This window comes from Chiloscyllium plagiosum, unplaced genomic scaffold (genome assembly GCF_037043375.1).
Source record: "Chiloscyllium plagiosum isolate Xiang-an unplaced genomic scaffold, Cpla_swu_hap1 HiC_scaffold_30, whole genome shotgun sequence".
In the NCBI taxonomy this organism is placed as follows: domain Eukaryota; kingdom Metazoa; phylum Chordata; class Chondrichthyes; order Orectolobiformes; family Hemiscylliidae; genus Chiloscyllium; species Chiloscyllium plagiosum.
This window is the reverse complement of record NW_028270168.1, coordinates 10,969,922-10,992,353: the sequence shown is the minus strand read 5'-3', so window position 1 is coordinate 10,992,353 and position 22,432 is coordinate 10,969,922. Positions and strand designations below refer to the sequence as shown.

The 22,432-nt window shown below is 41.4% G+C and overlaps 1 protein-coding gene across 3 annotated transcripts in view; it reads right to left on the bottom strand.

Annotated features, from left to right (window-relative positions):
• LOC122563511 (protein 4.1) overlaps positions 1-19,840 on the bottom strand; it is a 217,823-nt gene extending 197,983 nt beyond the window's left edge. For 2 of the 3 annotated variants that reach the window (XM_087976725.1, XM_043717312.2), the window contains exons 1-2: positions 19,701-19,840; positions 7,453-7,548 (exon numbers count right to left, since the gene is read on the bottom strand). Coding sequence is in view for 1 of the 3 variants with exons in the window: in XM_043717312.2 (XP_043573247.2) it covers positions 7,453-7,460 (8 nt within the window). In the remaining 2 variants the exon portion in view is untranslated. Of the gene's footprint in view, positions 1-5,197; positions 5,338-7,452; positions 7,549-19,700 lie in introns of those variants that run through there. The other variant, XM_043717315.2, reaches the window with a different exon arrangement.
• Between the last annotated feature and the right edge of the window lie 2,592 nt (positions 19,841-22,432).

Genomic DNA, 22,432 nt, shown 5'->3' with positions numbered 1-22,432 from the left:
TTCACTTCAGTTGCATATTTGACCCATGAGTTAGAGCAAAATATTGCTCAGCTTTTGTTGTATTATGAGGTCATGTTAAATACAAAGGATGCATCACAAACCATGCTAGTGCATTTATAAAACCTGCATCTGCTTGACAATGTGAAACATTTTCATACATCTAGATATATGGTATTCTCAAAAACCAAGACTAGTTTAACCCTTTTCAACATCAAACCGGTCACCATTCTACCAATCATCAGTGAGGTAATGAAAATGTCAAAATGCCATTACACAACCTTTAGTTCAACAGAAAGTGATGGAGAAACTCAGCTAATTTGACAGCATGGGCGGCACAGTGGCATAGTGGTTAGCACTGCTACCTCACAGTGCCAGAGACCTGGGTTCAATTCCCACTTCAGGCGACTCTGTGTGGAGTTTGCACATTCTCCCTGTGTCTGTGTGGGTTTCCTCCGGGTGCTCCAGTTTCCTCCCACAATCCCAAAATGTGCAGGTTAGGTGAATTGGCCTGGCTAAATTGCCTGTAGTGTTAGGTGAAGGGGTGAATGTAGGGGAATGGGTTGGGTTGTGCTTCGGTGGGTCGGTGTGGACTTGTTGGGCTGAAGGGCCTGTTTCCACACTGTAAGTAATCTAATCTAAGCATCCGTGGAGATGGAAATAGTGTTAACATTTTGAAATCAATAGGAGTCCAAAACTGGAGAAGAGTTAAAATGGACTCTCAACTGCATTTCTCCCCCACAGGTGCTGCCAGACCTGCTGAGTTTCTTCACCGCTTTGTTCTTATTCCAGATCTCCAACATCTGCGATACTTCGCTGTTATTTGAATGCTCAGTTAAAATTCCTTAAGAACCATTTCAGCTCTAGAATTTAAGCCAGCTGTCACACAAAAAACTGAATGTCTGAGAAATGGTAAAATTCACTGTCTTCACCACTAAGTAAGCCATGGACCAAATATGGCAGCAAGGTACCCTAGCAAAACTCAAACAAAAATAAAATAATTCCAGTAGAAACAGTATTGCTAGATACTTTAGAAGAAGGTCATAGTTGTCAGAAGCCAATTATTGCAGCCCACACTCCCAGATCATCAACACTCAATCATCTTCTGCTGCTTCTCTGAAGATCTAATGACCATGATTTAGATCCAAAAGAAGATCAAGCCAGCGTACAGCAAGACCCAGATAATCTGCAGGCCTAGGTTGAAAGTGGTGGGTAATATTTACAACAAAGCAGCCACCTCCAAGAAGAGATTCTTTGGAAATTGGCAGAGAGTTTCAACAGTCCCAGTAACAATAAGATCTTAAGTTGTGGTAAATTCGGAGGGTAAGGTCACAGCAAGATCAAGACCCACTCCTCCAAAGTCAGACTCCGGTTCTATGTTGTCTGCAAACATTGATTGCTGTGCAATGGTCACTATGTTGAGACTTTAGGGACTGGAGTTCCTTTCTGGCTGTTGTCCTGGAGAATCTGATCACGGAGATCTCAGGCCTGTGAGTCAGAACATCCAGGACGAAGAGAAGAGCCAAACTATGCCCTATCACCTAGAACTCACTATCCACAATGGCAAGGTGCTCAACAAGCTGCTTGGTAGGTTCACCAGAGCCTTGGACAGGGTCCTGTCCAACATCCAGGCTGAGCTGCTTTCCAAGAAACCAAACAACCTAGCAATGTTTATGGCTTGAGAGCAAGCTAAATTGTTTGAGATTTCCACTCCGGAGCAGAAATAACTCCTGATTGTAGGAGCTGCCATCCAATGTAAGAAAATGACTAAGTTTTGGCAGGCAATCGCTGCAAAAGAAAGGGGGTCAGTGACAACTGTCGTGGTGGGTGGTTGTGGTGAAGAGTGGTTGTACTCCAATTCACACAATACACTCCCTCATCACATGCCCCCAATTTCTTCACTTTGGCCACAAAAAACAGCCTGTTCACTCCTAACCATTGGCTCACACCAACTGTATTATGACATGGCAGGTATATTATCCGGGCCAAAAGGTTGCAAACAAACCTAAGACATTAAGTATTGATTTAAATATGACAAGTGGATTGCTGATTTCTACATAATGCATTAGCAAGTGGAGTTGCGCAGGAGTCAGTATAAGATCCACAACATGTTATACATTATCAACATGGATAAAGGAGCTAAGGTGACTTTTGCTAAATTTGTAGATTACACAAAGAGAGATAGAGAGACAGGTAGTGTTAAGGAGATGGAGAGGTTGCAGAAGGTCTTGGATAGGCTAGGAGAGTGGGCACAGTAGTGGCAGATGGAATACTATATCATAAAGTGTGAGATTATGCACTTTGGTAGGAATAGAGGTCTAAGCTAATTTCCAAATGGGAAAATTATTTGAAAATCTGAAGCACAAAGAGACTTAGAGTCCTAGTTCAGGATTCTCTTCAGGTTAACTTGCAGGATCAGTTGGCAAATGCAAGGATCGCATTCGATTCAAGAAGATTAGGATATAAGAGCACAGTTATATTAGTCTCTGGTCAGACCATTTGGAACACTACAAACAGTTTTAGGCTTGGATCAAAGGAAGGATGTGTTGTCCTTGGAGAGGGTCCAGAGGTGGTTTACAAGAATGATCCATGGGATGAAAGACTTAACATACAAGGAAGGTTTGAGGACTCGATTTGTACTTGGAGTTTGGAAGGATGAAAGTAGGGGAGGGAGGATCTCATTGAAACTTGCAATATACTGAGATATCTTAATAGAATGAATGTGGGGAAGATGGAACCACTAGTAGAAGAAATTAGATTGGATGATGAGAGATATTGTGAGCACAGTCAAAAAGAAAAAGGAGGTATACATAAAGTTTAGGAAACCGAAGACTGACAAAGCTCTCTAAGAATATAAAGCAGAAAAGAACTTAAGATGTTAAGTGAGCTAAAAAGTGGCCAGAAAATGTCCTTGGTAAACATGATTAAGGAAAATTCCAAGGTGTTTTAATGTGTATTTAAGGAACAAAAGGGAGCTAGGGAATGGGCAGGTCCACTCAAGGACAACTGAGAGATTTTATGTTGAGAGCCAGAGAAAGTGGGTGAGGTCATTAACAAATACTTTGCAACAGTATTCACAAAGGAGAAGGACATGATGGATAGTGAGTCTAGAAAGGAGTATGTTGATATTCTAGGGCAAGTTGATCTAAGTGGTAGTGGTATTAGGTGTTTGAAAGTGTTAAGGTACACAAGTTCCCAAGACCTGATGGGATCTATCCCAGAACACTGAGGGAGGCAAGGAAGGAAATTGCTGGGGCTTTATGTGAAAGCTTTGTATCCAGTTTATCACAGACAAGGTCCGAGAGGACTGGAGAATAGCTAATGTTGGTCCTTTGTTTAAGAATGGCCACAGGGATAATCTGGGAAATTACAGGCCGGTGAGCCTGATGTCAGTGGTAGGAAAATTATTGGGAAAAATGCACTTATTAGCAATAGGCAACATGGCTTTGTGTGGAGGAGGCTGTATCTCACAAACTTTGTCTTTTGAGGAAGTGAAGGGATTATTGATGAGGGCAGTGGATTTTAGCAAGGACTTTAGCAAGGCCTTTGACAAGGCCTCTCATGGCAGGCTGATACAGAAGGTGAAGTCACATGGGATCCACTATGACCTATTAAGATGGATACAGAACTGGCTTTGTGATAGGAGACACCATGATAGTGGAAGGGTATTTTTCTGACTGGAGACCTATACCAGAGGTGTTCTGCAGGGATTGGTGCTGGGACTCCTGTTGTTTGTAACATATGTAAACATTTTATAGGAGAATGTAAGTGGTCCGGTTAGTAGGTTTGTAAGCGACACAAAGAATGCAGATGGTGAGAAGAATTGCCAGAAGATACAGCAAGATATATAAAGGCTGGAGACTTGGGTGAGAAATGAAGGATGGAATTTAATCCAGACAAATGTGAGGTAATCCATTTTGGAAGGTCAAATGCTGGAGGGAAGTATATACAGTAAATGGAAGAACCCTTAAATACATTCATGTGCAGAGGAATTAAAGCGCACTGAACCTCAGTTCCTTAAAAAGTGGCTCAATGGTTAGAACTGCTGCCTCACAGCGCCAGGGACCTGGGTTCAATTCCAGCCTCGGGCGAATGTTTGTGTGAAGTTTGCACATTCTCCCCATGTCTGTGTGGGTTCCCTCTGGGTGCTCCAGTTTCTTCCCACTGTCCAAAAAAGTGCAGGTTAGATGAATTGTCCATGCTAAATTGCCCATTGTGTTCAGAGATGTGTAGGTTAGCAGCATTAGTCGGGGTAAATGTAGAGTAGTCGGGGAATGGGTCTGGATGAGTTCTCTTTGGAGGATCAGTGTGGACTTGGTGGGTCCAATGGCCTGTTTCCGCACTGTAGGGATTCAATGATTTCTATGAAAGTGGCAACACAAGTGGATATGGTGTCAAGATAGTCTGGGTGTACAGTATAAAAATGAGTAAGTCATGTTGCAACTGAATAGAACTTTAATTTGATCACATTTGGAATATTGCATACAACAAGTTTCCAAACTGCCAGAAGGGTGCGGAGTCTTTGAATAAGGTACAGAAAAGGTTTAGCAGGATGTTGTGTGGTTTGCAGAATATTGGAGTGATTGGACAAACTTGGTTTGTTTTCATTTAAAGGTCAGAGACTGAGAAGCAACCTGATAGAAGTTTACAAAATTATGAGAGGCATGATTATAATGGATAATCAGAGTCTTTTTTCCAGGATTGAAATGTCAATTACTAGGGGACAAAGAAAGGTAAAAGAGGGAAAGTTTAAAGGAGGTACAAGAAGCAAGTTTCTTACACAGAAGGTGATAAGTGCACAGAATGTGCTGCAAGAGGAGGTGGTAGAAGCAGATTCAATAGCAATATTTAAGATACATCTTGACAGCTATGAGTAGGCAGAGAATAGAGGGATACGGACTGCATTGAGCAAAAGGTTTTTAGTTTAGAAAGGGTCATGTATTGGTGCAGGCTCATGGGCCAAAAGGGCCTGTTCCAGTGCTGTATTGTTCTTTGTTCTAACAAAGTCACAAAGCATTTGGTCCAACTAGTAAATGTTGGTGTTTATGCTTTACTCAAGCCTCCTTCTATTTTCCTCATTTAATCTGCCATTGTAACCATCTATTCTTTTCTCCCTCATATGCTTGTCTAGCTTTCCTGTAAGTAAATCTACCCTGCTCACTTCAACCATTCCTTCTGGAAGCAAATTTCACTTTCTTACCACTCTTTGCATCAAGATGTTTCAATTCCCTCCATATTGATTGTCTCTAGTTGAGCACTTGTCCATATGAGAAAACATTCCCGTTGTCTCCATGTATCAAAACATTTTAAAGACCTTGATTAGGTCATCCCCTCAGCCTCCTTTTCTCAAAAGAAAAAAAGAATCAACCTGTCAAGGTTTTCAAAATTCTGGTATCATTCTCACAAATTCTCTGTAACCTCACTGGTGTATTTTGATTTTTTTTAATCATATGGTCAACATAATTGTATGCAGTTGTGGTCTGACCAAAATTCAGTACAGGTTGAACATGATGTTCCTACTTTGTAATTCTATCCCTCCAGAAATAAAGCTTAATTTGCTTTTCTTGAAACAATGGCCCAGTTAGCCTGTATTTCTAAGTTTATTAATGTCCTCTTTATCAATGTAATTACTATAAAAGCATGGCTGAGGCTGGATACTCTTTAACAGCTGGCTCATCTCATGCCTCTCACTATCAGTAGGAATCAAATTAGAGATGTAGTGGAATCCTCACCATTTGCCTGGATGGGTGCAGCTACAACATTTTAAATTAACACAATCTGGGACACAGCAATATTCTTGATCGATAGAATTCAAGGGGTAGGCTATGTACTTCCTCCAAGCACTGTGGCACCAGCAAAAGAAAGAGCAACAACTCATCAACTTTATTTGAACAGTACTGAACTTCTATCACAGAGCCACAAAAGTATGAAACACCTTTGACCTTCACATGAAATTGGAAGTAAAGACATTCCTGGCTTAACATTTACAGATTTTTTTCATGTTTATGGAGTCAAAAGTCCAGGAATTTCCTAACTAACATGGGACCACCATAACTACAGGAATTGCACTAGTTTGAGGAAAACCTAACATGACCTTGTCCATTTTGCCAATATCCAAAGACAAATTTAATAATTAATCTCCACAGTACATGGTAATCTTGGTTTCACTTTATCTATTTCCTGCCTCCCTATCCCCTGTAACACATTCAGTGCAAACATAGAATACCCCCTCCTCAATCTGCCAACAAACCCATTTTTTCTAAAGGTTTTTCTGAAGCATGAGGGTTATTTACAAATCTGTAGTCTACTTGGTCATGAACTATTGTTCAGAACAAGACTGCATGAAAAAGAGCATAAAGCAAGAAGTGTGGGACAAAGTATATATATCAATTCACATTATTAATACAGTAAACTCTATCAGCTCAAATAAAAGTTGCTTGATTATAAACCTGGACTTATGAGACATTAGGGCTAATGTTGAACTTGAATCACAGCATTGCATTGATATTAAACACTAGAGGTTGGAAATTGGGCTGGGGATTATCAAAAACCAAAGAAGGTAATGAAGCAGAGTCAAAAATTAATTGAAAACCAGCTCAAACATGGAACAAAGGCGAGTGAGATTCACAGGAACAAAGATGTTCAAGCCCAATGACCAATAGATCAATTTGATTGACACAATTACAATTGATTTATTCATAACCAAACTGCCAAATCTTCATTATAGCACCACTAAAAGTCAGGAAAACAATATATTACTACAAAACATTATTATTTTTTCACTGTTCTTGTAATTGTGCTTTCAAATAATAACCTCCATACTCACCAAAATGACAATGCATCATAAAAGATCATAATGCAGTATCCATACATTGCCAATTTTCATCCACAATGTTTTATGGAAAATAAAGCAAAATAAATTACTTCAGATATGCAATCCAACAAAGTCAACAGTAAACATATGCAAATTATTACTTGAAGCTTAGCTTTAGCTAACTAACACTTAATAATGATAGAATACACTGTAAAAACACTGATGTCTGGGGTCAATTTGGTATTTCTTTAAAATGTTATTCTAGTCCAAATATACAGTATTATTTGAAATGGGTATCACACTTCAATTTTCTGAATTTATAGATTAGATTTATATGTTCTACTGCCCCACTGCTAGAGGGCATAAACAATGGATTAAACATTAGTCCCATTATTAAAACTAGAAAAATACATTTTTTCTTATTTGTAGATTATTTCAGAGGGAAGGTGCCATGGCGTTTTACTGGATTATTTGTATCACACTTGGATATTAAATGAATTCTGTTGACTGGAATGTTTCAATAGTTTGTAGCTCAATTTCTTTTTAAAAATTCATAATATAAAATGTAAATGGATTAGTTTTATATTTTGTTGTAACAAGATTATCTAATATCAGATACCGTTGACTATCTTATTACTTACACAGGCATAATCCAGAATGGTAATTTAGATCCGATGGAGAATCCTGTCAGTGTGCCAGAATAGTTTGCAGATTGCCTTATTTTCTGAAAATGATTCCTTTAAAATACCAATTTAAAAGAAAGTGTTAGTAAGAGCAAAATGTACACGAAAAGAAGCTGGATTCTTTATGTTATAAAATTAGTTTTAGTTACAAATATACAAGCTAGATTGAATCTCATTGCTCTTGTGCAGTACAAATGTGTCTAAACTGGGTCAAAAGATTTGTCTTCAAACCCCACCTCTACTAGAGGTGTGTCATAACATATCCAAGTAGTTTGATGAAAAATAACTGATGAAGATCTTGTGGAGCAGTTATAAAGGTTCCTACCTCTGGGCCAGAAGTCCAAGTCTCAGCTGCTACTGTGGTATTGTGGTAATGTCACTGGACTACTAATCCAGTACCTCAGGCTAATGTTCTGGAGAAATGAGTTTGAATCCCATCATGGCAATTGGTTAAAATTGAATTCATTAAGATTCTGATTTTATTTTTAAAATTCAATTTTCAGAGGATAGTTAAGAATCATTCATATTACTTTAGGCCTAGAGACATATATAGGTCAGACCAAGTAAGTATTTACTTCCTGAAAGAGCTTAGTGAACCAGATGAGTTTTTACAATAACCAATGATCGTTTTTTTTGTCACCATAACTGAGACTAGCTTTCAATTCCAAGATATATTAATTTATAATTTGAACTAGTTGTTTTGATGGAACTTGTCCCCACAGTATTACCCTATCTGTGTGTATTATTGGAGAAGGAGAATCAAAGTTTCGGGCATAAGCCCTTCTTCAGGAATTCCTGAAGAAGGGCTTCTGCCCGAAACGTCGATTCTCCTTCTCCTTTGATGCTGCCTGACCTCCTGCGCTTTTCCAGCAACACATTTTTAAGCTCTGATCCCCAGCATCTGCAGTCCTCACTTTCTCCCTGTGTATATTATTGGTCCTGTGACATTACGCCTATTCCTCTTTAAGACTATAGATTTAAATTTTGGTGGTCATTGGTTAAACAGCTTTTGAATATAGAATTGACTGGATTGCAAAGGCCTTTTTGACCTATTTGGCTGGTACCAGTACACCAGCGAGCATAGTCTTTTTTTAATATTGTGTGAAATGGTTTGTCAAGTTTCTCTGAAGACAATATAAAAATTGAGAGTCAGAGTGTTCCCACCAGTACACCATTAGAAGACCAATGCTAATTTTTACATAAAAGCACAAGCAAGATACTGAAGCTAACAGATATTGGAAATAAAAACAGAAATCTTATCCATTAACTGTTTTCTCTCCACAGATGCTGGTGGCTGAATACTTCAAGCTGTTTGTTTTATTTTGATGCTAACTTTGAACCTTACCACAATTCTCCTAACTTCTGATAAAAATACTTTAGCTCCAGGAGACAGTAAATGGTTCCAGATGAAATGCTAAGATTGGAACAATACAGTCATTGACCTCCTTTAGTACTACTCAGCTGGACAATTACTGATCACCTCAGAATGTTCTGGATAACATATTAAACATACTTATGCTAACAATACAGTCACAGGATTTTTCACCGGGTCTATTAATTTGCTAATTCCTGCATATTAACAATTGAAGCAACTGTGCATCAGCAATGAGGAAGTACTGACAAAGTGATAACCTTGAACAATTCCAACAATTGTTTGGTATTTAATGGGCTATTGTTTTACAACGAATAACTGAACACCACAAATAATGACCATACTATTACTAGACTTTATTGCTTTGCTGCTCAATCCAATTCCATTTGTAGACTATAATAAAGCTACAGAACATTGCAGTGTTAGCAAAGAAACAATGTTCAGTCAGTGAATTCTTGGCAGTGACAAGCTTTTAAATGTTGTGACTACCTATGCTTACAATTCAGACCGATTATAATTTTAAATTTTGAATGTGATATCTCCTACTTACTAAAATATTCAAATGGATGTTGAATGTCTGTGTCACATTAAATCTAGTAAATGCAGCACTGACCATTTACTCATGACACAGCAATGGCATAAGCTATGCTGGCCATCCTTTCTCAAAATAAATGCTGTGGCTGCAAGGTCAAAGGTAGTGAGCTACTCACCTCGTGACTTACCAAAGCTTATCCACTATCTACAAGGCACAAGTCAGGAGCGTAATAGAATATTCTCCACTTGCCTGGATGAGTGCCACTCCAACAACATGCAAGAAGCTTGACACCATCCAAGACCAAGCAGGTTGCTTGACTGGCACAAGTATTCACTCCCTCCACCACAGAATCTCAGTAGCAGAACTATGTACCACCTACAAGATGCACTACAGAAATTCATTATGTTTCCTTAGATAGAACTTTCCAAACTCATAGCCACACCATCTCAAAGGACAAGACCAACAGTTACATGGGAATATCACCACCTGCAAGGTCCCCTCCAAACCATTCACCATCCTGACTTGGAATTATATCACCCTTTCTTCAGTGTCACTGAGTCAAAATCCTGGGACTCCCTTCTTACCAGTTTTGTGGGTCTACCAACCAAAACAGACTGCAGCAGTTCAAAAAGACAGCTCACCACCAGCTTCTCAAGGACAACCAGGGGTGAGCAATAAGTACTGGCCCACATCCCATTAATTAATTTAAAAACTGAAAATTATCCAACAATGATCATTCAGCCACTACAAATAATTGATAGATTGCAGTATCAGTTACTAACAAAGAATGTATGTTTTGTATATTTCTAAAGTTTTGATTGTTAGTCAATTTAAATATTTCAATAACTATTCCTGAACTCAAAAGGCAATTTAACCTAACATTTTTAATTTTTCATTAAATTGCAACTTCAGATCATAAGTTATATATTTTGGAATACTCATTAAAATATAACGAAGTCTTTTTGTTATAACTTTAGAAAGGAAATAGCTATAATAATCGAAACAATATATGAAATCTTTTAGAGTTCAAATGGTGCAGTGGTAGTATCCCCACCTCTGGGCCAGAAAGCCTCCATTCAACTGCCACCTGCTCCAGAATTGTGTAATAACATCAATGAACAGATTAATTAGACAACAGTTTTTTCAAACCTTTCAGAAATACATAAAGTCTGCCAATTATAACATTGTTGAATATCTTTATTGAACTGGCAAGAATATGAATTGTGCAGCAATACTGCATTTTTAAAAATACAACAGTTCACATCCAGGGACAGCTACAGTGAAATAAATACATTTTGATTAGAGTTTTGAAAAGGTATTCTGCATAAGCCAACAGACAATCAATCTGAGAGAATTAAATTGAAAAGAACAAAAACTAAAGCTAGTATTTGCCAACACAATTCACTTAATATTATCGACATTCCAGTTTTGATGGAGATTATGGACTAATTTACAAGTCAAGTTAATATTCACTCATGGAATGTGGGTGTTGTTAATGAGAATAGCATTTATTGTCTTTCTATTGTTCCTGAGAAGGTGGAGGTAAGCTACTTTCATGATAAATGAGTGGTTTGCTACACCATTTCAGCGAGTATTCAATGGTCAAACATGCAACTGTACATTTGGAGTCACATGTAATTTAGAGTAAAAAAAAGTTGATTTCTTTAATGGATAGTGGTGAACCAAATGGGTATCTATGGCAATCTGTCAGATACACTGTCACCACTAATGTTATTGGCTTTTCCTTTCAGATTATTCCAGATATCTGAATTTAAATTCCCCAGTTGGGACAATTTGAACTTGGGTCTCTGGATCATTATTCTGTATCTGCATTACTAGTCCAGTGACACATCCTACTATCCTACCATCTTACTCTCAAAACTTCAGATATATTTAAATGCGCATAAGCATGAACCATAAGAATAGTTCTATCTTGAACTCATTTTGTAGACTTTTATTTACTATTTACTAATTAGTCTATTTTGTACCGTGTTCTGTGTTTTTGAGCTAAGCCTCCATTTAAAAGCAGACAGGAAAATATTTTCAAAAGGGGATTAATTGTATTTAATCTTTTAAGTTATACCTAGACTATTGTTCAACATGTTTTGAATAAGCTTTGTGTAAAATGTTGATCCTTATGCTTCTGCCTTAATAAATTTTCTTTAGCAAGGACATTCTTTGAAAAGGAGCATTTTCAAATCATTTTCATTAGATTCACGTAATAATTGCACCACTTTACTAACTCAGTTCTAAAAAGAACATTAAGAGAAATTGTTATGAAAGAATCACTCCTGTTTTAATTACTACCAGCAGTCATTATAGTGATGAACAGCTAATGGTAGGGTCCTGGGGAGTGTTGTCGAACAAAGAGACCTAGGGGTAGAAGTACATAGTTCCTTCAAAGCAGCATAAAGGTAGACAAGGCAGTGAAGGCAGCATTTGGCGTGCTGGTCATAACATGGAGTACAGGATTTGTTACAGTTGCAGTAGACTTAGTAAGGCCACATTTGAAGTACTGCATACAATTCTGGTCACCCTGCTATAGGAAATATGTTATTATTTTGGAAAAGGTGCAAAAAAGATTTACAAGTATGTTACTGAGACTGGAAGGTTTGATTTACAAGGAGAGGCTGGATTTTTTTTTCCCTGGAGCAGACCAATCATGGGAAGCATAGATAAGGTTAATAGACAAGGTCTTTTCCCCAGAGTAGGGAAGTCCAAACCAAAAGGACATGGGTTTAAGGTACGAGAGGAAAGAATGAACGGGACCTGAGGGGCAACTTTTGTACACAGAGTGGTGTCAAAAGAAGTAAATACAGCTCAGGTTGAGGTTTTGGATGTAGGTTTGCTCGCTGAGCTGAAAAGGTTCATTTCCAGACGTTTTGTTATTCTACTAGGTTACATCTTCCGTGGACCTCACGCAAAGCAATGCTGAAAATTCCTGCTTTCTATTTATGTGTTTGGGTTGGTTATGTCATTTCCTGTGGTGATGTTATTTCCTGTGGTGCAGTCACTTCCTGTTCCTTTTCTCAGGGAGTGGTAGATGGGGTCTAACTCGATGTGTTTGTTGGAATGCCATGCTTCTAGGAATTCTCATGAGTGTCTTTGTTTGGTTTGTCCTTGGATGTATGTATTGTCCCTCTATCAACAAACACATCGAATTAGACCCCACCTACTACCCCTGAGAAAAGGAACAGGGAGTGACTTCACCACAGGAAATGACATCACCAACCCAAGAAACCCAAACATATAAATAGAAAGCAGGAATTTTCAGCATTGCTTTGCATGAGGTCCGCTGAAGATATTACCTAGTAGGGTAGGGTAACGAAATGACTGGAAATGAACCTTTCAGCTCAGCAAGCAAACCTACATCCAGAAGTAAATACAGTTACAATGTTTAAAAGACAATTGGACACGTATATAAATAGGTATGGTTGAGGGACATAGGGCTAATTCAGTTTAGGAAACCTAGTTAGCAAGGACGAATTGGGCCAAAGGGCCTTTTTCCATCCTGTATGACACTATATTATAATGTATTCTACAAAATGTTTGGTCAATCTTGTTTCTCTTTATACAGAGAGAAAACAGGAATGTTATAATTATCAAGATGTCACATATAAACAGAAGGAGAAAGTGAGGGCTGCAGATGCTGGGGATCAGAGCTTAAAAATGTGTTGCTGGAAAAGTGCAGCAGGTCAGGCAGCATCAAAGGAGAAGGAGAATGGACGTTTCGGGCATAAGCCCTTCTTCAGGAAACCTGAAGAATTCCTGAAGAAGGGCTTATGCCCGAAATGTCCATTCTCCTTCTCCTTTGATGCTGCCTGACCTGCTGCGCTTTTCCAGCAATGCATTTTTAAACATATAAACAGAATAATGGTATACTGATAGGAGTTTGGTAATTCTGCCACCTGATTGTGAACAAAACAAACAATGTATTCCCAAATAAAATCAGCGAATCAGTTAATATTCCAAACCTAAAAGGAATGTCAAAGGTGTTGAGCAATAAATACATGGAGAAAGTGAGGGCTGCAGATGCTGGAGATCAGAGCTGAAAATGTGTTGCTGGAAAAGCGCAGCAGGTCAGGCAGCATCCAAGGAACAGGAGAATCGACGTTTCGGGCATAAGCCCTTCTGCTTATGCCCGAAACGTCGATTTTCCGGTTCCTTGGATGCTGCCTGACCTGCTGCGCTTTTCCAGCAACACATTTTCAGCAATAAATACATGGGACAAGATCAAAAAAGGAAGGTCTGTGTTAAAGTGGAAGTCTATTATATCTCTACCTTTTTGCCAGTTCTAATGAAAGGTCAAAGATCTGAAATGTTAAGTTTTTTCTCTTCATAGATGCTGCCAAACTCACTGAATATTTTCAACATAGAATCATAGAGATGCACAGAATGAAAACAGATCCTTCAGTTCAACTCGTCCATGCTGACCAGATATCCTAACCTAATCTAGTCTCATTTGCCAACACTTAGTTCCTATCCCTCTAAACCCTTCCTATTCAAATACCCATCCATAAGCCTTTTATGATTTAGAGATGCCGGTGTTGGACTGGGGTGTACAAGTGAAAAATATCACAACACCAGGTTATAGTCCAACAGGTTTAATTGGAAGCACACTAGCTTTCGGAGCGTCGCTCCTTCATAAGGTGGCAGTGGAGGGCTCAATCCTAACACACAGAATTTATAGCAAAAATTTACGGTGTGATGTACCTGAAATTATACATTGAAAAATTGATTGTCTGTTAAGCCTTTCATCTGTTAGAATACTGTGATAGTTTCACTTCTTTCATGTGTAAATCACAAAACCTTTTTTTTAAAAAGTTGCATTCTTGGGTTAGCTGTTAACAATGGTGATAGCTAGACAATATGTTGAAGGTGTTGGCCCCCAGTGTTCTCTGTCGATGCCATGATGTTTAGATTGATTCTAATCTAAAAAGTGAGATAACGGAGTTCTACATGAATGTCTGCAGTTTTTGAGCAAAGTACAATGTAACCCTGCAAGTTCAAATTCACCCCACAAAATATATGTGTGCATGTGGGTCTTTGTTTGTCTGGGTTGGGGGTTGAGTGTGAGAAAGTGTATGTGTGTAGTGAATGCAGAGTGTCTTAAGTCTGTGAGGGGGTGCATGTGTGAGTGTGTGTGGGTGTCTGTGTGCACATCTGTTTATATGTGTGTCTGTGTGTATAGGAGTGCCTGTGTGTGTGTGTAGTGCAGTGGTCGTCACCTGTAATGTGACATGAATCCAAGGTCCCGGTTGAGGCCCTCCCTATGGGTACCGAACCTAGCTATCAGCCTCAGCTCGTCCACTTTTCTCTGCTGCCAGTCCCGAAATACACCTTGGAGGATGGCAGCCTGCTCCTGCCCAACCGAACTCATCTCGGCATACCTCGACACGGTCCTGTCCCCATTAGTCCAAGAACTCCCCACCTACATTCGTGACACCACCCACGCCCTCCACCTCCTCCAGGATTTCCGCTTCCCCGGTCCCCAACGCCTCATCTTCACCATGGACATCCAGTCCCTGTACACCTCCATCCCCCATCACGAAGGACTCAAAGCACTCCGCTTCTTCCTTTCCCGCCGTACCACCCAGTACCCTTCCACCGACACCCTCCTTCGACTGACCGAACTGGTCCTCACCCTGAACAACTTTTCTTTCCAATCCTCCCACTTTCTCCAAACAAAAGGAGTAGCCATGGGCACCCGCATGGGCCCCAGCTATGCATGCCTCTTCGTAGGGTATGTGGAACAATCCATCTTCCGCAACTACACTAGCCCCACCCCCCATCTTTTCCTTCGCTACATTGATGACTGTATCGGCGCTACCTCATGCTCCCACGAGGAGGTTGAACAGTTCATCTACTACACTAACACCTTCCACCCCGACCTCAAATTCACCTGGACAGTCTCGGACTCCTCCCTCCCCTTCCTAGACCTTTCTGTTTCTATCTCAGGCGACCGAATCAACACGGACATCTACTACAAACCAACCGACTCCCACAGCTACCTGAACTACACCTCCTCCCATCCTGCCCCCTGTAAAAACGCCATCCCATTCTCCCAATTCCTTCGTCTCCGCCGCATCTGCTCCCAGGAGGACCAGTTCAAAATACGTACAACACAGATGGCGTCCTTCTTCAAGGACCGCAATTTACCCCCCGACGTGGTCGACGGTGCCCTCCACCGCATCTCCTCCACTTCCCGCTCCTCCGCCCTTGAGCCCCGCCCCTTCAACCGCCACCAGGACAGAACCCCACTGGTCCTCACCTACCACCCCACCAATCTCCATGTACAGCGCATCATCCGCCGTCACTTCCGCCACCTCCAAACAGACCCCAGCACCAAGGATATATTTCCCTCCCCTCCCCTATCAGCTTTCCGTAGAGACCACTCCCTCCGCGACTCCCTTGTCAGATCCACACCCCCCACCAACCCAACCTCCACTCCCGGCACCTTCCCTTGCAACCGCAGGAGGTGCAACACTTGCGCCCACACCTCCCCCCTCACTTCTCTCCAAGGCCCCAAAGGAAACTTCCATATCCGCCACAGATTCACCTGCACCCCCACCCACATCATCTACTGCATCCGCTGCAGCCGGTGTGGCCTCCTCTATATTGGGGAGACAGGCCGCCTACTTGCGGAGCGATTCAGAGAGCACCTCTGGGCCACCCGGACGAACCAACCCAATCACCCTGTAGCACAGCATTTCAACTCCCCCTCCCACTCCACCGAGGATATGCAGGTCATTGGACTCATCCACCGCCAAACCACAACAACGCGACGGTCGGAGGAGGAGCGTCTTATCTTCCGACTGGGAACCCTCCAACCACAGGGGATGAACTTGGACTTCACCAGTTTCTTCATCCCCCCTCCCCCCACCTTGTCTCAGCCGAATCCCTCCAGCCCGGCACCGCCTTCCTGACCTGCAGTCTTCTTCTTGACCTCTCCGCCTCCATCCTACTCCGACCTATCACCCTCACCTTGACCTCTTTCCACCTATCACATTTCCAACGCCCCTCCTCCAAGTCCCTCCTCCCTACCTTTTATCTTCTCCTGCTGAACACTCTCTGCTCATTCCTGAAGAAGGGCCTGTGCCCGAAACGTCGAATCTCCTACTACCTGGGTGCTGCCTGACCTGCTATGCTGTTCCAGCAATAAAGTTTCAACTTGGAGGATGGTCACCCAAAGGTCTGAGGCTGAGTGTCCTGGACCACTGAAGTAGGCACTGCAAGACGTGTCAGAGTGTGGACATAAATACCACCATTACGCGTGGGGACATCTCCCACCTTGTACATGGCAGGTACTCATGTGACTCAGCCAATATTGTCTACCTTATACGTTGCAGGCAAGGATGCCCGGAGGCATGGTACATTGGGGAAACCGAGCAAAGGCTACGACAACGGATGAATGGGCACCACACAACAATCAACATACAGGAGTGTTCCCTCCCAGTTGGGGAACACCTCGGTGGTCCAGGACATTCATCCTCGGACCTTCAGGTGACCATCCTCCAAGGTGGACTTCGGGACAGGCAGCAGAGAAAAGTGGCCGAGCAGAGGCTGAAAGCTAAGTTCGGTACCCATAGGGAGGGCCTCAACTGGGACCTTAGGTTCACGTCACATTACAGGTGACCACTACTGCACTACACACACACACACACAGACAGACAGACACTCCCTCGCAGACTTAAGACGCTCTGCACTCACCACACCCACACACACAGACAAAGACCCACATTAGATTAGATTAGATTACTTAGATTAAGTCTAATAATGTGTGGAAACAGGCCCTTCAGCCCAACAAGTCCACACCGTCCCACCGAAGCGCAACCCACCCATACCCCTACATTTACCCCTTACCTAAGGTTACGGGCAATTTAGCATTGCCAATTCACCTGACCTGCACATCTTTGGACTGTGGGAGGAAACCGGAGCACCCGGAGGAAACCCACGCAGACACGGGAGAACGTGCAAACTCCACACAGTCAGTTGCCTGAGGCGGGAATTGAACCCGGGTCTCTGGCGCTGCGAGGCAGCAGTGCTAACCACTGTGCCGCCCACGTGCACACATATTTTGTGGGGTGAATTTGTACTTTCAGGGTTACATTGTACTTTGCTCAAAAACTGCAGGCATTCATGTAGAACTCCGTTATCTCACTTTTTAGATTAGAATCAATCTAAACATCATGGCATAGACAGAGAACACAGGGGGCCAACACCTTCAACATATTGCCTAGCTATCACCATTGTTAACAGCTAACCCAAGAATGCAACTTTTTTTAAAAAGGTTTTGTGATTTACACATGAAAGAAGTGAAACTCTCACAGTATTCTAACAGAAGAAAGGCTTAACAGACAATCAATTTTTCAATGTATAATTTCAGTTACATCACACTGTAAATTTTTGCTATAAATTCCATGTATTAGGATTGAGCCCTCCACTGCCACCTTATGAAGGAGCGACGTTCCGAAAGCTAGTGTGCTTCCAATTATAGTCCAATAGGTTTAACCTGGTGTTGTGTGATTTTTAACTTTATATGCCTTTTAAGTGTTGTAATTGTATCATCCTCTGCCACTTCATCTGGCAACTCATTCCATTCACGCACCACCCCCTATATGAAAATGTTGTCCCTTAGGTCCCTTTTATATCTTGCCCTTTTCACTCTAAACCTATGCCGTCTAGTTCTGGACTCCCCTAAACTAGGGAAAAGACCTTGTCTGTTAATCCTATCCATCCCCTCTTGATTTTTTAATTCTCTGCAAGGTCACCCCTCAGTCTCCAATGCTCCACAGAAAACAGCCCTAGCCTATTTAGCCTTTCTCTGTACTTCAAACCCTCCAATCCTGGCAACAGCCTTCTAAGCCTTTTCTGAACCCTTTCAAGTTTCACAACATCCTTCCGATAGGAGGGAGACCAGAATTGCACACAATATTCCAAAACTGGCCATGTTCTGTTTTATTTCAAATCTCTCACATCAGTCGTATTCAACTTTTCCGTTCAGGTTTTCCTAAAAAATTGTTCAACGATTATTCGATCTTTAAACCAATAATGTCTCAGGAACTCAACATAAACAATACTGGTATTAATTTGTATAAAATTACAATGTGCTTCAAAGAACTTAACACAAAAGCGTTACCGCTCAAACTAAAGATAACCTGAACGCATTGAGAAGATCCAAGGCATAAACCCACGAAATCAAGACAGCCTGTTATCTACGCACAACAGACGGCAGCGTATTAGAACTTCACTAATCTCGTTAAAAAAAAACTGCCACGGATACACAAATGTTTACATAAATATTTAGCTGACAGCACAAGAATATGATGCTAACTCGTTCAGTCAGAATCAAGTATCACGTTTCTACGTTCGATCAACGTTTTCAACCTTCCAAGTTTCATAGCAGCTTTCCGAGAAACGAGTATTATGTAAATACGTGAGTTCAGAGTTGTGTGCAAGATACAAGTAGAAAAAACCGAAACAGCCTGTTCTCCAAAAGGATTCTGCTTTCAGAATCGTCTCTTCAAGATTAATTCTCATGGTTTCTTGAGGTAACTTAAAACGGGCAAGAAAAACTGATACAGCTCCACTTGCAGTCATGATCACGCTAGATTTTTGCAAATTTATCATGTTCGCCCAATACAAAATGGTTTGTGTAATCCAGCCAGTTTATCCTTTCTAGTTTGTCATTTCTTCAATATATGATTGTGGGCATCGCAACATTTTATTTTGTTCTGCTTTACTTCTTGGTCTCGAAATAATGGGGGGGGGGGGGGGTAATTACAAATGCGGAATTTCTAACCATCAGAAGGAATCTGGGGTGTCCCCTGAAGCTGTGTTTTTTTAAAGCCAGTAAGTGCCGGGGAAACTCAGCAGCTCTGGCAATATCTGTGAAGTCAGAAACAGTTTCGAGTCCGATGTGACTCTTTTTGGGATTCGTGCCGAGGATCACCCCTCACTTTGCCTGAAGGAGGGACCGAGGTGCAAATTCCGCAATGCTGCTGTTTCCTTAACTCATCCCCCGCCCTCCCATCTCAGACACAAGATCCAAAAACCTCCCATTAAGAGTCGGAAATCGAAAATAGTACACATCGACAAAAAGTAAGAGGGGAAAACTCAGGAGCATCTCCCCTCCTTGCCCAGCTCCGGCCCGGTGCAGGTGATCAGGGGAAAACAAGCCCTAGCAACCAGAGCCGGCCCCTGGTTACCCACCTCAAACCGAGGAATTTTATCACAAAATCGCCATGACAACACACCGAGCGCCTCTGAGATGTCGGCGGGTGTGAAGAGAACTCCTACCTGACATGTGTCCGGAAGCTGCGCTTATTTTTGTTTTTTATCCGCTTTCCTCAACCTCCTCCCGCTCGGCCTCTCCTGGCCTCCACCAGCCTCTTCGCAACCGACCCTAGGCACCAGCCTAACGCCCACCTCCCACTCTCCCGCCCCCGGCGCTGATTGGCTGATATGCTGATTGACTTGGGGCTCCCCATCGTTATTGGTTAGTTCTCCGTCGCTCAATCGGTCCAGGATCCGCCCCTCCTGAGCCGGTTGCATGGTTCTGGCTTCTATCCTAGACTTTAATTCTTGTGGCGCAGTGGTAGTGTCCCTACCTCTGAGCAGGAGGCCTGGGTTCGAATCACCATTGTCCCAGAGATATGTCTTCACACATATGAACAAGTTGATTAGTTCTGAGGACAGGTCACTCAACCTGAAACGTTAACTCTGATATCTCTCCATAGATGCTGCCAGAGCTCTTTCAGCAATTTCTGTTTTTGTTTAGTTTTGTGATTAAAAACCTCCCTTCAGTTTAAAAATACAATGCAGATGTTTTGTATCAAAGTGAGAAAAGTGAGGACTAACAGTTTTCACTATCCACTTCCAATCATATTGATTGGAAGGGAGGGATGCGGTGTCCAAGTGAAGCCAACGTCCCTATCTCTGGTCAAGATGGCCTAAGCTCAAATCAGACTTGTTCCAGAGATGTTTACTAACAAGTTTATTAGAAAATATATATTGCCCTGGTGCAAAATGTCCAAGCAAAGCCAATTTTTGTGGTGGATTGGTAATATTGAGTTATTGAGTCAGGAGACCCGGGTTCAAGTCCCACCTACTCCACAGGGGTGTAACAAAAGTTCTGAACAGGTAGGTTAGAAAATATGACATCAGACTCTTGTGACATAGTGATAATGCCAATGATTCTGAACCAAGAGGCCCAGGCTCAAGTCCTGCCTGTTCCAGCGATGTGCTGTTACACACACCTGAACAGGTTGATTAAAAATACCCATTGTGTAATGCAGCTTCAGTTTGTGCCTTTGCTGCCTGTCTGTGTTGTGTAACATGATACTGTTTCTGCTTCCACCAACAATAACACCGCCCCTTCCAACATCAGTCACACAGACTGCAACTCATATAGTCGTTGTTCTGTATTCCAAAATAATAGAATGCCTGAGGGTTGAAATGACATTGACAAAACTACTCAGCATCGGTCCTGTGATTCATGACATCATCACGACTTCTGGATGTGTTCCTGTGTTGTATGAACTTCAGTTTCTCTGTTTAATTATGCAATACTTACCTGGTAGCGGTACAATATATAATCGGCCTGTGAATCATGTGGCCATTTTGTTACTGGTCCCTATTTTCTTCAATTGTCTCCATGTTTAAAAATCAAATTTCTAAGTATAAATATTAAAAACATGATAGATATACTCATATTCAATTCCTAACAAAATTATTTTTGATTTATAATCACAATTTACAAGATACCAATAAAGAGATGCAGTACATAGATTTGTTTTAGAAACATAATATTATGTTGTTCATCCTGTTCTCTTTCAGCATGTCACTTGTTGTAATCGATCTACATCTAACATCGGGATAAGACCATAGGAAGTAGGCCATTTAGCCTATCAAGTCTAGTCCATCATTCAATGAGATCATGGTTGAACTGATAAAACCCGACTACACTTTTCTGCCTTTACCTCATACCCTTAATTCCCTCACGGATTTTGTCTATCTCAACCTTGAATGTTCTTTACAGCCCAGCCTTGACAGTCCTCTGTGATAAAGAATTGCACAGATTCACTCCCATCTGAGAGAAGAAATTCTTCCTCACCTCTGTTTTAAACAGAGAACCACTGGCTATGAGATTATATCCTTTGGTCCTGGACTCTCCCACAAGGAAAAACAACCTGTCTGCACCCACCCTTTTAAGCCCTCTAAGAATCTGATTTGTTTAAATAAGTTTGCCTGTCATTCTTTTCAAACTGCAATTAGTAAAGCTCATAAGACTATCCCTCTACTCTACTCTTAAAGCTCCCTCCATACCCAGAATCAATGGAGTGAACTTTTTAAAAAAATTATTTATAGGATATGCTTGTTGCTGGCTAAGCCAGCATTTATTGCTCATCCCTATTTTCCCACAGGGCAGTTAAGAGTCAATCACATTGTTGTGGATCTGGATTACATGTAGACCAGGCCAGGCATGGACAGCAGATTTCTTTCCTTAAAGGACATTAGTGATGCAGATGTTTTCTTCACCCAACAATTAGCAAAGTTTTCATGGTCATCATTAGACTTAAGATTTTTATCAAATTCCAACATAGCAGGATCTGAACACGTCATTTAAGTCTAGCAATAGTACCACTAGGCCATCACCTACATCGTTTCTTAGATCGGCCATCCTCATCTGATCTGGCCTACATGTGACTCCAGACCCACTGCAATGTGGTTGACTCCGAACTGCTCTCTAAAATAGCTTAGCAAGCCACTCAATTGTATCAATCATTATGAAGTCTCAACAAATAAGTGAAACCAGTTGGATCACCTGGCATTGACCTGGGCACCAGGAAAGACAACAGCAGAAACAGTTCGTTCGACCCTGCAAAGTTCTCCTTATCAACATCTGGGAGGTAATTTGGGAGAACTATCTCACAGAGTAGTCAAGCAACAGCCTGACATTGTCTGTGAAGTATTGTTCCATGAGTATGACTATGTCCCAGACACCACCATCACAATCCCTGGATATGTCC